This window comes from Caretta caretta, chromosome 1 (genome assembly GCF_965140235.1).
Source record: "Caretta caretta isolate rCarCar2 chromosome 1, rCarCar1.hap1, whole genome shotgun sequence".
Classification (NCBI taxonomy): domain Eukaryota; kingdom Metazoa; phylum Chordata; order Testudines; family Cheloniidae; genus Caretta; species Caretta caretta.
This window is the reverse complement of record NC_134206.1, coordinates 142,553,747-142,569,877: the sequence shown is the minus strand read 5'-3', so window position 1 is coordinate 142,569,877 and position 16,131 is coordinate 142,553,747. Positions and strand designations below refer to the sequence as shown.

At 39.4% G+C, this 16,131-nt stretch overlaps 1 protein-coding gene across 1 annotated transcript in view; it reads right to left on the bottom strand.

The window, feature by feature from the left end:
* Positions 1–2,754: 2,754 nt before the first annotated feature.
* MBTPS2 (membrane bound transcription factor peptidase, site 2) overlaps positions 2,755–16,131 on the bottom strand; it is a 48,752-nt gene continuing 35,375 nt past the window's right edge. Inside the window, exons 9-11 of the mRNA XM_048862903.2 lie at positions 14,711–14,906; positions 9,039–9,114; positions 2,755–8,636 (exon numbers count right to left, since the gene is read on the bottom strand). Of these exons, the coding sequence (XP_048718860.1) occupies positions 8,414–8,636; positions 9,039–9,114; positions 14,711–14,906 (495 nt within the window). The 3' untranslated portion in view covers positions 2,755–8,413. The remainder of the gene's footprint in view (positions 8,637–9,038; positions 9,115–14,710; positions 14,907–16,131) is intronic.

The following is a 16,131-nucleotide window of genomic DNA, read 5'->3' as shown; positions in this document are numbered from 1 at the left end:
GACCATCCTGCCTCTAACTCAAAGCTGTACCAATATAACCCTAAAGTGCCATTTCAACATCTCTTACGGCAGATGTAGACTTAAAAAAAGTCTGTAAGGGATTATTATAACCAACTGCAAAACACAGGCCACGTTTGATGGTAGTTAATCAAATGCACAGTGGATTCAACTGATATATATATTTCCTGTGTTTTATTTGGACTTCTAAATATGTTTTTGATCTAGAATGGGAACTTTCATGATAAAGTTAAATGAGAACATTTTTCTAATAACCTGATATATTTAATAAAATTTGACACAATTAAATATTCATGATGAAAAGAATATTTCTACAACAAAGAAATGTCCTGGCCATTTGTTTTCTGAATTCACTCTGTGTGTATGTGTGTGTGTTCCATGTAATTATATATTATGTCATAAACTCAGCACTATAACTTCACTTCATTAACTAGGGAGTGATGGGAAGTAACTAGGGAATAACTAATGGGTTAAAGAAGATTGTGAGTACAAATAGACACAAAAATCTAATATAGATGCTGGGGAACACTTATTTTTGATGGTGCAGACACGGTTGCATGGTCGGGATAGAATTAACATAACCCTTATTACATAAACTAATGGCTAACATGGCTGCACTGACACATCACTCCTTTCTGAAGGTAATCAATCCTGAAACATCTACTGTATTTATTTGTGACTATAATGTTTGAAAAAAAGCACCAATCTTCAGGACATGTAGGTTTTATAGCACTGGTTTTACACTAGATTACAGAACACAGAATATAGAACTGTCAGTGACAATACAGGGTAAAATCGTCAAAAGCACTTGACTTAGGAGCCTTAGGATAAGTCTACACTACAGGCACGGAGTCTCAGAGTCGGGGCCAGCTGACTCAGGCTTGTAGGGCTTGAGCTGCAAGGCTAAAAATTGTGATGTAGATGTTCTGGTCTGGGCTCAGAACTCAGGCTCCAGAACTGGCTGGAAGGTCTACTCTGCAATTTTTAGCTCCACAGTCCAAGTCCCGCAAGCCTGAGTCAATTGACCCAGGCTCTGAGACTAGGAGCCACGGGATTTTCACTGCAGTGTAGAAATGCCTGAAATGCCACTGATTGCCAATGATATTTAGGCTGTACGCACCTAAGTTACCTTTGAAAATGGCATTCAGAGCCTAAGTCTTTTAGGTGCTTATCTATGATCTCGAGTGTAACACAGGAATATCACAGATGCCCTCTCCATATGCTACTGGCCAGAAGATTGTGCCCCATCCTATCACACACAATCCATGGCGATCTGTTCATTCGTGGGCTCTAGGCTGGATTTCTACAACTTGTATGTGGGAATGAAGTCACACCCCCTGAAAAATCTCTGACTGGTATAAAAAGGAGCAGCCTGTCTGCTTAGCAACAAAGGTTGCGGTCAGCACATCACCCAGTCCTCAGAGTACAGTTCAACATCCTAGTGTTCAAAGCCCTTCACACAATTGGCGCAAGCTAACCAAGTTCACCTCTCCCTCCATGACTATATATCCCATGTCAGGTTCATTCCACTAGAGAAAGCGAATGGTCAACCAATTTAGAGAAGCTCATGAGTCCAGGAGACAAGACCTTTCACAGGAACTGAACCCAGACTATGGAAAGGACTCCTACAAGAGATGAGAATAACCAGAGGACTCATCAAATTCAGAAATAAATGCAAAACTCATTTGCAATTTAGCTCTCCCCCAATAAATTCTTTTCTCCCTCTCACACACACACACTCTCTCTCTCTCTCCTATGCGCAGACATACAACACCCTGCCTGCACCATGAGTCAAGGTACTTCTGCTAAAGATGACAGAGAGGGGTATTGTTGTTATGACAGATGCGAGTCCTTGGAAGTATGGAAACTCCAAAAGACTATTATACTGAGACGTTCTAGGTACGTATGTTATATGTATCTTCATGAGTCACGGATTGTACTCCGCCTCCATGGATGAGAGTTACAGGCCTTCCTGCAGGAACTAAAATAAGTAGGGGGTAATTACTGCAAATCCCAGGATTAGTAAACAGCTCTGGAAAAGTATTATCCCCTGGGGAAATCGTGTATAATGTTTCAGACTGGGGTCAAGAGACACAGCAGATAAAGAATTGACTTTTTTATAAAATGGGGAGGCTGAACTGTCTCCTGGACCCTCGAATTGACATGAGACTGTAACCAAGAGGGGAAACCTTGCTGGAAAAGTTCGAAGGACTGGAAATCTGCCAGGGTCTCTGTGTGGAAGATGGATGGCACCCAATAAGTTTAGAACGCATGTGTAATGCTTTTGTCCTAAATAAATGTACTGTGTTTTGTAAAAGCTGGCTGGTCACTGGTAATGCTGTCAGAGCCCATGGGAGACAGAGCAGCAAACACTGGATGAGATAAACACAGCGAACTGCAGGGAGACTTCAAGCCTAAATTCCTGGTCTAAAGAGAGAGGTATATATCCATAAAAAGATGAGGGATGAAGACCAGAGAACTAAAGGGGCAACCACAGAGGGGGCAAAAGGTAGTTTACTCTGGAACTGTGACAACTATTAGGAGATGCTCGAATACTATGTTGATGGTGGGAGCCATGTAAATGCCTCGGTAGCTAATAGAAAATCACTTTAAGAATACAGAAAACTATTTTTAATCTGGTTTGAACATTTAATAAACTTAAAATTTTCTAACTTCAGAAAACATATACCCATAACACATTTGCAACAAATAAGGCATTACACACTTTCAGTCTGCTTTCAAATATAAAATGTGTTAACCAATAAACAATACATTTATTTGCAATTAACATTCATTTATCACAAGTAGAAAACAATACTTATTGTTTGGTTGATGAAGTGGGGAAAAACATACACAGTACACAATTCAAATACAAAAATACCCCATACATTTGTTAGTCTGCTTGGTTTGAACATCTTCAGAGTGAATCATTTTCCTAAACATGATGATGGTAGGAACAACTGATATAGAAATCTGACATTCCACTACTGTCAGTCAGTATAAAAAAACCTAGAATATGTAAAGAGAAAACGAACATTTTTAAAACAGTACAAATTCCACAAATGGGTTTCAGGTAAGGACATTTTGGGCACCGTGAAACCTTAAACAGAAGCCATACAAAAATCAGAGGGGAATAAAACAGCTTTGTAAAGAAAACATTGGATTTCTGATGTGTTTATTTGGAAATCTCTTCTATACCGTCACCAAACTGCTGCCCAAAATTTCTCCAAGTACTTGTGAAGATTAGTCATAGTACATTGCTAGGGAAAAAAAAAAATAGTGAACATCTAGAACTGGGCAATATCCAAATAACCAAATAAACTGTGGCTTCCCAAATCATTTTTTCATATTTGATCTATGAAAATATATCAAGGAAACAACATTTTAAAAGTGGCAAAGAGTCCTGTGGCACCTTATAGACTAACAAGATGTATTGGAACAGAAGCTTTGGTGGGTGAATACGCATCTGAAGAAGTGGGTATTCACCCACCAAAGCTTATGCTCCAATATGTCTGTTAGTCTATAAGGTGCCACAGGACTCTTTGCCGCTTTCACAGATCCAGACTAACACGGCTACCCCTCTGAAACTTAATGTTTTAAAAGTGTCTAAGCCTCAAATGCTCTGTGATTTGACAAAGGACAGAAAACAGGAGCATTCTCTGAAGTGTTATTTACAAAACTATTTTAAAATTCCATTCCAGCGTAAACGGCATGGGTGGAACTGTACATCCAGATCCTGGCTGTTGTCCCAGCATTGTAAAAGGCCCAGAAAACTCCCACTAACTAGGCAGCGAAGAGAAAACCTGGGCATAGCCAACTCTATGCCACCCATTCTCTATCCAATGTTATGGATGTGGCTAGTGCACTGGCAATTCCTGGCTGAAGTAATGGTTCCCATATTGTCTTAGTCTCAGATTTTTTCTAGTCTTTATTAGTATATGGTCTATGCCACAACGTGGTCCAAATGATTTTGTTTAAGTAATTTGAGTTTATGTATCATCATATGGGAAGTATAGGACACAGGATGTAAAATAACCGTCAATATTAGATCTACCTGAGTTAAATCCAATTGTATTACTCACAAGGGGCAGAATGAAGCTGAGGCAAGATTGGTTGAGGCAATGAGTTTGAATTCACGTAAATAAAACTAATGCTTTACACATATTTATTCTGTATTTGATTTAGATACCAACTTATAAACATCTAAATGTTGGGTAGGTTCATTTTCACAAGTGACATTATTTTGTATCTGAGCATAATTTAGGCTCAAGGAATAAAAGACAAACATGTCATGTAATTTCATATGAAACTGTAAAAATTGCTTAAACAATGTTTTATTTGTTAATGGACATTTTTTGCCATCCACAAGCTGGGTCCTGTGAGGTGTTCAGAAAACTGATGAGATGTTTGGAGTGTGAGTACCGGTACATTTTTTGTTTAATGTAAATAGCAAAACTGAAACACTATAGCTGCCATGTGACAGCCCTCTGCCAAGAACACTGTTACGTACAGTAGTATTCTCCCATGCTCCCCTCTCTGCTCAAAACAATACGTGAGGACCCTCATTTGGAGAGCTGCAAGTTCTAAAGACAGTCTTTCTGAGCCCTCTCAAAAAGAAGAAAAAGTTTTTAATGGACCAAAATTTCCCTAAATGAGACTGATTTTAAATCTGTATTTTTGTTTCCAGCCATGTTATGCAGTTCATTCAGCTGTTATAGTGTATAAACATCCCTATGGGTGATTTATGGGAGGAAAACAAGTTATAATTTTAGAATTCCAAAGAAAGCCAGTCATTTCATACACATGTGAGATTACAGATTTAAGTTACCTGTAAACAAGTAAGTGTGTGCATGTGCTCACATACACACAAACACAGAATAAACATCAGCATTGCAAAATACTATTGCTTGGGTGAATATATTTGACAGTGAGTGAAACATAATTAGTTGTTTCATTATTATTTAAAAAGGTAAGTAGATTTTGTGCCTGAGCTGGTAAATTTTAATGATCTTTTTGCAAGGCTGATATACAAATTTTCCTACAGAAACCCATCTCCGTTAACTCAAAAGAAAGTGCACCAGTTTTATATTCTAACTTGCTGTAGAGCATTTAAGACTTTGCAATTAAGAAATTACCAGTATTCATACATGAAATAACAAAGAATGATATCAGAATATACTACAGAGATGATTCATTGATATAAAAATGTGATACTCCATATTAAAAAAACAAAAATACACTAAACCCGAATTTTGGTAATGATCAGTTACAAGTATACAGTTATGCCAGTTTTCAATTAAGAGCTACCTACAATGTTTCTGACCATTAGACAGCACTTCTTCCATCTGATACAGATTTCTACACAGAAAAACAGAAGTTATTAGTGGTACCCAGCCAAAATCCAACTTCTTTTTCTTTTACACTCCTCAGTTCAATATATCCTGTAAATATATTGCTGCAATCTATTTTAGAGGAGCAACTGCCTTCTAATCAGTCCACTGAAATAAAGAGAAAACACACAAAGATTTCACTTTCATTTTAGCTTTTTATGTCAGTGAAACATTAAAGGAAGAATCAACGTTAAATTCCTTTGTGCAATACAAATTACCTAAAAGTTTACAAAAAACCCACACAACCGTCAGTTATCCCAGTCCGTATTCTTTGAACTGCATTCTTTCCCAGGAAACAAACAAAACACAAAAAACAAAAATCCAATAATGAGAGCACCTTGTACGGTCAAAATAGCACTTTTCCTTTATAGTAATTTACTTGCTGGGAGAGAAGTACATGACAATGAGGCTGAACCAATCTGAGTAGCTATTTGTTTAGGGGTTTGTTCAAGCCGGGTACTACTGTAGTGCACAAATAGTCCCACTCTATCTTAGCTTTTAAGCAAGGTCTCCATTGATCTCTGTATCAATGGCTGTAGGCACTACTTCAAAGCACGTAAACTCATACTTAAATCCATCCCTATTCAGCAAAACTTAGACTTCAGTGAAATTAAGTATGTACAAAGTTAAGTACATGTTTAAGTCCTTTGCTAAACAGAGATCAGCTTGAGCATGCACTTAAGTGCTTTGTTGAACTGGGGATTTAAAAGGTGATGGCACAATCTGACCCACTGAAATTAATGGGCCTTTTTACAGAATAACGTATTACTTCATGTGAGTTAGGACTACTTGCCACGGCAAAGCACTCCAGAGGGCTGTGATTTGTAAAGCGCACTAACAGGTTGCACTCTCCCAGCCCCACGTAAACCCTGCAGGAGCACTCTAAAAGGTCTCAACAAGACTAAGTTAACGTGAGCTTGATACCCCTTGGAGAGCACCATTAGGGTCTACATGGGACAATAAGATTGCAACATGTTAGAGCACTTCACAAATCACACCCTTTGCCACGCTATACAGACAAGCCCAAAGGGTGGCAAAATTGATCCTTTCAGAAACACTAACCACAACAAAATTAACTGAATTATTTTCTTTTAAATCAAATGTAAAGGGGACACATTAGATGACCAATTAATTTCAGAGCAATGGGACTCAATTCAGCAGCATATTAGCAGAACAGTTATAGTAGACTTGCAGCTAGTTACTGGAGAACACCTTTTCTCTCTCTCTCCTTTTTACACACCCTCAGACAAGTACTGTGCCTGCACAGATTGTCACACAAATATCTGCAGTGAGGACAAATATTAACGTACAAAATATTATATTTAAAACTTTACCCAAAGAATATTTTTGAAACTGCCATAATGGCATTAACGATTATATATGAGAAGATTACTGCAACTCTAATACATACAAAGTGATCATCTGATTTTAAACTACTGAAGACAGTTCCATTAAATAACAAATTTGATCAGTTCTACTGAGTTAGGGTCAGTGCCAAACAACATGTGTCAGAAGACAGACCAGAGAAAAATGAAAGAGGTAAATTCAAAATATTTGTATCTAAGACATGTCAAGCAAACTAACAAAAAAACAAGTAAATGAACATGTTCTTTCGACCTGTGCATTACTGCTCACATTATCTAAGGAGAAAACATTTTTCACAGCACTCCATTTGTATTCTCCTAAATGTGCAGCTATAGCGAGAAAACAGAGTAACACATCAATGGTCAAATACAGGATACCGCAGTTATCAGGGCATGCATGCAGCACTGGGAATAGGACTCAATCTTCAGTTAAAATTACAGAGGCTTCTATCACTTGGCCCCTGTACATTTTGGAAGACAAAGCCACATGCCAACATAGTTCACTTTAGAGATCACCATATTCTTTTTTCTCTCAGCTATGACCCAAGACCAAGCTCAACTAAACATCTTTGATTAAAATGAACACTGATAAAGGAAAGTAACTCTTTTAGGAAGAGACAAACACCAATGAGGTACTGTATATCAATCCTACTGCATACATGGCTACAGAGGATGTACATTCAGAAACAAGTATAACATTTAACTTTCTGAATCACAAACACACACACACACACACACTTAACCTTACCACTCACTTTTGAATAATTCTGCATAGTATTATTTCCGCAATCACGATTCTTATTGGGACACCAGAACTTCAAATTATTTTCAAGATATTACTGATGCACAAAATAGTATTTTCAAAAATATTCTCAGTGGTGCACAATATTACACACTTAATATTTTAAGGAACATAGACAACATGTGGGTAGGTTTTGTCATTCTTCCACATACCCATTTATCAACTGACATTGGCATCACTGAAATTGACATTTCATCTACTTTGGGAGGACAACATGCTTCCAGTCTTAACAGCCAGCTGGAAGAGAAGGGTACTAAAGCATAGGATGACTCATTACTCACGAACACATGGCAATAATTTACCTGGCCTTGCATCAATATAAAAAGTGAGCCCAGACTTCAGTTTTTCAGGTTCCAAATTGGTACACCACCTAATTTAAAAAATCCCAACAACCCAAATCTGCACTGGTTGAGCAGAGCCAATGCAGAGCATCTCATATTTATTCAAATTATAAAACATAGCTCAAGTAGGTTTTCCCCCCGCAGTATACAAGATTTCAATGTCACATATATTCCTTCATTTTGGAATCTAAATTCACCAAGCCTGAGTCTTTTCCTTGTAAAATTGTTTCAGTGTAATTTCTCCAAAATGATCACAGTGCTTTGAAAACAATATTAAAAGAGAACAGTTCTTATTCTTTCAACTTTTCCATTAATTATCTGCACAAGATTTTGCAGAGTTAAATGAACATACAACTCCAATCACCAATCTTTCTTCCAATGGAATTTTAAGGAATTTATTCCTATCTCAGACAGAGCAAGTTTTACAAGGCAATGGATTTCATTCCTGTACTTGGAGAATTCATGGAAGTAATCAGATGCAGAAATGTATCCAATGTACTATCGGGCTGTCACCATCCAAAGTCCCAGTGCCACGTTGGCAGCCAAAAGTGCACTGCCAGCAAGCAAGATTAAAAAGCCAACAAGCTCTCTGTTTTGTTTCTCTACAATCAGTGAAGCAAGAGTGGCTTCCAGGAAAGAGTTCAATATCCATTGACCATCCAGTGCAAAGCAGGGTACTGCATTGATAACTGCCAAGGCTCCTGACAGTGAAATTAGATATCTGGTTGAGATTAGCTAAGGAACAAAACAGAAGAACATAGGACTGTAAGAATGGCAGATGCCAGGTGCTTCAGACGGAATGAACAGAACAAGACAATTATTATTCTCATCAGAGCTCTAAAAACTCACCATCAAGAGTTAAAAAAGAAAAAAGTGACCAAAATTATTCTTACAAACATCAGCAAGCAAGGAGTTTCATTCTGAGTTAGACATGTGCACAAACAATCAGTCTGGGGATGAGTCACACCTCATGTCCTAAAGATATGCTTCAGAACTGTGGTCCAGCTCCCAGAGTAGAAGCAGCTAGTTTAAAACTAGTAATGATATCCACCTGAAATCTTGCTGGATCAGCAAACTGCAAACAATTTGTTTTTTTGTTCTAAGAGAACACTTCAAAGGATACTTGCACATGGTCTCTATCACCACAGGCAGATCTATGCTCAGAAAGTTGTGTCGTGGTACAAAACTGCTGAGGCTCACTGAAACAAAAAGAAAATGAAAAAGTAATAAAACAGCAAATGAAACCAAATGGCAATTCAACAGACATAGCACAATTAGTTTCAGATTAGCAGCGTAGCATGACAAATCTGATTTTTATTTGTTTTCCACACTTCTTCCAGGATAAAGAACTGTCCCAAATACAGACTTTTAAAAAAAACGCATTGACACAATCACTTACTTATTTCTCAGTCAGATGCAGTCATAATGATGGTAGGAAAAATCAACACATCACATTACACAATTAGTACTTTATACTATGCATGTAACATCAAATCTAAAGCACATGATATGCTTTCAGACACATCACTAGTGAACATCTGTACTCCTAAAGAACATGTTGTATAGTTTAAGCCCCGATTTGAGTAACTATGACTATTACAGCAAGAATGGCAGTTAAAGTTGTGTTAACGTTTCCATTCTAACCACTCCCCTTGTTTTTAGGTCAGGTCTGCATTAGAAATTTGTGCTAGTATCATCAGTAAGGGGTGCTGTTCTATATGAAACTTTTAGCAAAAATCTCTAGTGTACATGTACTTATATCTGCAAAAAATGTCCCTTAGTCAGTTTTGCTTAGTTTATTGGGGAATTGGCATAAACTATACTGGCAAAAGAACTCTTTAAGATGCCTCTCAACTAGGAGCGGGGTTACCAACAAAAGCTAGCCATTCCAGCCAACTTTTTCTTGAGCAGACTTGACCTTCGTCATTTACACCTTTCTCAAACTTTCACTTTTCATGTAAGGCAATGTAAGTCACGCGGGGTGCTAACGCGCGATGAGGAGTTCTCAGACATTAGGGAAGCGTCCAGATTCTGTAGATGGTCTCCATTGCCTTCAACATTTGGGTTTCTTCGAAATTGTGGAAGTTTTGTAAAAAAAAGCATGATTGATTGACTGATTTAGTATTAGCTGGATTCCACTGAACCTCACTTTGAACCTTAACTCTATTTTAGCATATTTGAAAAGATTTTTCTGTGAGCGCACACACCAAAATTTTGAACTGAACTTGTGTATAAGCAAAGATGCCATGCTCCAACAGACCCCATGAAGCAAAAGCAAGCCCAGAGGAGAGAGGTGGGTGAGGTATGCGGTGTTAAACATAGGCAGGCTATAGGGATAGTAGGTGGTAGAGGGAGATGGGGAAGTTTTATTTACTGCAAAATTTGGAGTTTTGTATCTAAAAAATGTTATAACATGGAGAAAAGATGTCTGTTTCCTGAATTCACACCTCCTGTAGTCCCCTCTATGTCCTCTGCTTTTCATAGTTCTTCACCCTCTTCCATGCCTTCCCACCTCCTTGCCTTGTGCATGCACTCTGCCCTCTCTCTCCTGGTATACTCCCCACCATGCCTGACCCTGATCGCCCGCACTTTATCATCCATGCCATCTCTCCATTCCATGCCCCCCAGGCTCCTTAAACCTCTTCCATACCCCCATGGTTCTTTGTACTCCTTTATAGCCTATCACTGTCCTGCCCCTGCTCCCCCCCCCGCCCCCCGAGAACCTCCTCCCACATTCTGAGACTGGGAAGCATAACTCATGCACCCACTCAATATGCCCCACAATCCTCAAGCACCAGACCCTGCCCCACCCTTCCAGACTCCCACCCCTCACATTTCCCCTCAGTTGCCTAGCCCGCAATTCATGATGATCTATCTTCAGCTCTACCCAACAGCTGCTGCAGTATATCCTAGAGCAGTGGTAGTCAACTGGCAGACCGCTGGTCAAATCTGAACCACAGGACGCTTTTGAATGGACCCCAAAATCTTTTAATGTACTTATTATCATTAGTATTATTTTTTATTATTTTCTCTAGAGTCTGGACCCTGATTATACCTTGACCAAGAAATTTGGACCTTGACAAAAAATAGACTACCCCTGTCCTAGTGTTAGCAAATGCACCATATATATTATAAATGATAATGTTTATATGCAAAATTGCTCCTTACACATGAAATAACTCTTTATATTTTTAATCCTCCCATAACACCTTTCACAACATTAAAGTGCACCTCTTCTTCATGAGGCCAACAAAATAAGTTTGGGGTTTGCAGGCAAAATCACTTCAAACATATGAGCCCCCCCCGCCCCCAAAAAAGGCAAATGCTCAAAAAGCAAACAATTAAAGTATCTAAAATACCATCACTTAAAAACTTATTTTCCGACTTTATCAAATATCCCCGAAAAAGTCCAACCAGGGCTGAGATGGGCTATGTGAGATTTAAGAGGGAATTGGTACTTTTAAGGACATTATAGTGGCTTACAAGAAGAAACTAGCCTCCCACTCAAAGGGAAAATCCAGGTTACAACTGGAAGCTCATTTCAACCTCAGCTATGGAGTAAGTGCTGCTACTCCATACTTCAGGACTATCATGACAATGACATTAATGCATTTAGAAAACAGTGAAAAAAAAACCACAAGATGTTTATCTAGAGCTGTATAAAAATAAACGGTAGAAATTTAAACAATGTTATTGGAGAAGGAGTAAGAGATAATTTATTCAGATTACTATAACACACACAAAAGGTGGAAGGGTTAAATACAAGGCTACTCCGAAAAATGACTATGTAAAAGTGTCACCTTCTTATTTAGCACATCTGCTCCCTGTGAGTATTAAGAGCCACATTGGCTTATTTTATTGACAAATGAGGGATGTTTTTAACCACTAATAATTCTTATTTGAAAATTTACAAAGCTAAGAGTGAGATCCTCCTCCTGCATCATCACAAAATTGTTTACCAAGTTCCAATCAGTTACACCCACGCAACCCACAGAAGAGAATAGCTTGCTTTGGGCCCCGAACCTGCACCGTACACTGCTTTGGGCAGACAGCTGCTCTTATGCACAGCCTCACTGAAGGCAATAGGGCTCCATGAAGGTGTAGCAGCCCATCTGCATGCTGTACAATGCAGGATTTGGGTGCTGGCTTACATTATCTTGTTACTGGTGCTGATATGGTAGAGGGAAAGAACTCTATTTGACTCGGACCGTAAGCTGAGTTTGCAGTAATGGCTATTAAAGAAAAAAAGCATCTTTTTACTTGCAAACTAAGCTCATTTGAGAAGGGAATCATTGAAACACAGTAAATCATTCAACCTCAATTCTGTTTCATAAAGTAACTTTTCAGTTCAGTTCAGCAGAACAACACTTTAAGGTCACAAGTGCAGCAGCAATTTAGTAATTTCCTGATCATTTCTTTTTTGAGTGCCTGACAATAAAAAGCCCTTTTTTGTTGGAAATCCTAGTCTAGTGGGAAATGTCCACTAAAATTCCATTACTCCATCAGAAATGTATTGAAAACACAACAGAACAATACCAGCTGCTTGAAGAATACCGACAGTGTTTTGTGTTTTTCAGTTAGAAAGCCAAGAAAGGGGGCTTAAAATAATTATCACACACAATTCTTAGAGCTCTGGTGCACACTGAATAAAATATCAGCAAACGCAAAATTAAATGTCAATGCCAAAGGCCCCAGTCTATGCTCCCCAGGTGGAAAAAGGACAAAAATAACAACATGACAAGACATTATATTCTGGACTTTCAGGATATACTGCAAACAATAAAGAGTAAAAAATAGAATACAATAAAAATCAAATTTTAAAAGTACTCAGTAATATCTGCACCAAACAACCTCTCCTCCCAGCCACATTCCAGCAGAAAAGGATAAAGGCTGCCATATTTATGAAAGAATCATTGTTCATACAGGGCCTGATTTTGCCATTGTTACTCAAACTCAGCAGTACATAACTCCAGCCCTGATTCAGGAAAGCACTTGAGCTCATGCTTTAGACTACCCTTAGTTAGGAAACCACTTTAACACGTGCTTCAATTCCTTCCTGAATAAGAACACTCTTCTAAAAGGGGTCTTCATAAGGACTGTTTCAATGGGACCTCTCAGAGGGGCTAGAGAGTGACTTTAGGCACAGCCCTGCCAAGGGGCAGTGAACACTGTACCACCCAAGATAGTCCTGTGAGGCACTGAGAATCTGACACAAACCTTGGAGGCACAATTCCTCCCCAGCTTTCTCCTTGCTCCTGGAGAGGGGGCATAACTTACCACTTGTCTAAACCAGCCTCAAATCACTACCTACCGCATACTGGATCGGCTACTCTGGCCAGTGAGTGGGCGCTGGAGCAAAGGCACTGCCCATTCTCCACTCACCTGCTTGTAGCAGGTAACAAACTTGCTCCCATGTGCCTGGACCCACGACCTGAATAGCCTGCATAGGAGTGAGTCAGAATCTAGCCCAGAGTAAGGAAGTACTTAACATGAGTAAAGGTGGCAGAATTTGGCCCATGTTGTTTACAGACTGGTTAGGGTTGATAACATAGGGCTAGGTTTGGATCCTCTTTTCTCGTGATGAGTAGTAACTTAACGTATTAGGTTTCAGAGTAGTAGCCATGTTAGTCTGTATCACCAAAAAGAACGAGGAGTACTTGTGGCACCTTAGAGACTAACACATTTATTTGGTCATAAGCTTTCGTGGGCTAAAACCCACTTCATCAGATGCATGCAATGGAAAATACAGTAGGAAGATAGAACACTTCAACCTCCGTGATCACTCAATTACAGACCTAAAGTCGAAATACTCCAACAATAACAAAAAAACTTCAAAAACAGACTCCAACGAGAAACTGAAGAATTGGAATTAATTTGCAAACTGGACACCATTACATTAGGCTTGAATAAAGACTGGGAGTGGATGGGTCATTATACAAAGTAAAAACTATTTCGCCATCCTAATATTTCCCCTTCTTGTCAACTGTTGGGACTGGGCCACCCTGATTATCACTACAAAAGTTTTTTTTCTCCTGCTGATAAAAGCCCACCTTAATTGATTAGTCTCGTTAGAGTTGGTGTGGCAACCCCTATTTTTTCATGTTCTCTGTGTATATAGATCTTCCTACTGTATTTTCCACTGCATGCATCTGATGAAGTGGGTTTTAGCCCACGAAAGCTTATGCCCAAATAAATTTGTTAGTCTGTAAGGTGCCACAAGTACTCCTCATTCTTTAATCTATTAGTTGTCTCATTTACTTTAATAGGACTTCTCGTTAAGTAAAAAACTACTCAGCATGCGTAAGTGTGGCAAAACCAAGCCCTTATATATTTACAAGGAAGACATCATGTGGACTTGGAGCAACGTTTGTGTACTGGGCAGGGTTTAAAGGAGCAATTGTGTCTGTTCCAATCCAGGGGTTCCCTGAAGGCTTTTGAAGCATGCTAGAGCCTTGTGCAGTTCACACATGGGACAATGCACAAATTGGACCTGTTAGGACAAGTGAGATCTGTTGAAGTGTCCCTTTCACACTTTTTTTGAATAAGCAGTCACCTAATATATTGTTTCTACTACGATTACACCTCTTTGCGTTGTGCACATTTCACTTTTATTCCTAATTACTCCAGCACCTCCACTGGCTGTAACTAGGAAAGGAACAATAGAATGGAGCTAGGAATGGATTCTGTACAAATAAAGCAAACTGGCAAGCCTTCCAATACCTTATTCAAGCAGCCTGCCAAAGCTAACCATGCCATAACCCTCTTCATTTAAATGCTCCCATAAATAATACAAACCTGTATACTGAAGATGCATTGGGTGTCCTACAAACAACATATCAACGTGGGGTGGATGTTTCACTCTGATTAGTCTCGTCTGATTTTCTAAAGAAGGTGTCACACACAAACTTGGAACAAAATCCTTCTGGCAATCCATGTTGGTTCGACAGACTTGGCTAGCCTCAATAGCTTTTCGTGCTGGCAGACAGGTATACTGCAAAGGACATTTTAAATAATTATCAAATTTAGATCACAAATATACTGTTCTGCATGTTTCTTTGTGAAACAGAAAAAGTTGATTTGATTTCAGTGATTTGCAGCTAGCTAGGATAGGAAGAATATTGTTCTGATCCTTTTTGTTTTGATGCATGTGTACATCCTCGCATGCCCTGCAGATCCCCTATACACTAACACAGAGGTGCGAACATATTCAGCCTGGCATTCTGCCATAAAGGCATAGGGGCATGTGTGTACGCATATTAAAAGCAGGATTAGTATAAACATGTACATTAGCTGAAAATCTAAATATAGGAGGGACAGGATGGTTCAAGCAATTGGGAATGAGCAGAACCGGGGAAATACACATCACCATACTACAGCATGGAGCTAAAGTCGGTCTATGGGGTTTTGGTTTTTATGGCCATGGTATCTGCGAATTAAAGCTTTTGTTAAAAGAAAAATCCTAAAATCGAACATGCCTGGCACTTCTGATGGCTAAGTTTTAGATCATTCTGACCTGAAGCAACCAATGCAATGTTGCATTCCTGAGTCTGCCTACTATACCCACTCCCTCTGCAGTTTGAGAGACCAGGATCTTCTCTTCCATTCACCACAAGACAGGGAGAGGGCAGTGGAACCCAGGAGGAAATGAAATCTTTTCTCCTCATCCCCTCCTAGCGGCTTATGGAGGCTTGCTTCTTGTTCCTCGGGGCAAGCTGGGGCACAGTTTATCCTCTCTGTCCCTGCTCAAGGAAGGGAGGCTGTCAGGGGGTTTCAGCAAACAGCCACACTGGCAGTACAGGGCCTGCACACATGGCTGTGTCTGTCTCTCTCCATTAACCGGAATCTAGTCTCCTCCCTATGCCAGTCTCTATCATGCTGGATGGGAGAAAGCATTCAGAAGTCCCCTGCTGTTGCTGTGTAGTTCTGCAAGTAGCAGCTTAAAAAACTGCTCAAGCAGCTGAGCAGCCATCTTAGTCCCCTTGCACATCAAAAGCCTGAAAAAGTGTTTCCCCTTAAACAGCAGCCATGCATCCAAGAACCTCAAAGTGCTATAAGTAAATGACTTATCTGAACCCAGTGCAGGTCAGGGGCTGTTAGGGCTGATGGCTATTTGGTGTTCAAGATGAAATGAACTAATCGTTTATGTCCAATTTGTAGTGGACAAGTATCCCCACAAAAAATATCACTGGAACGGGAAGCTTCACATCAGAGGGATC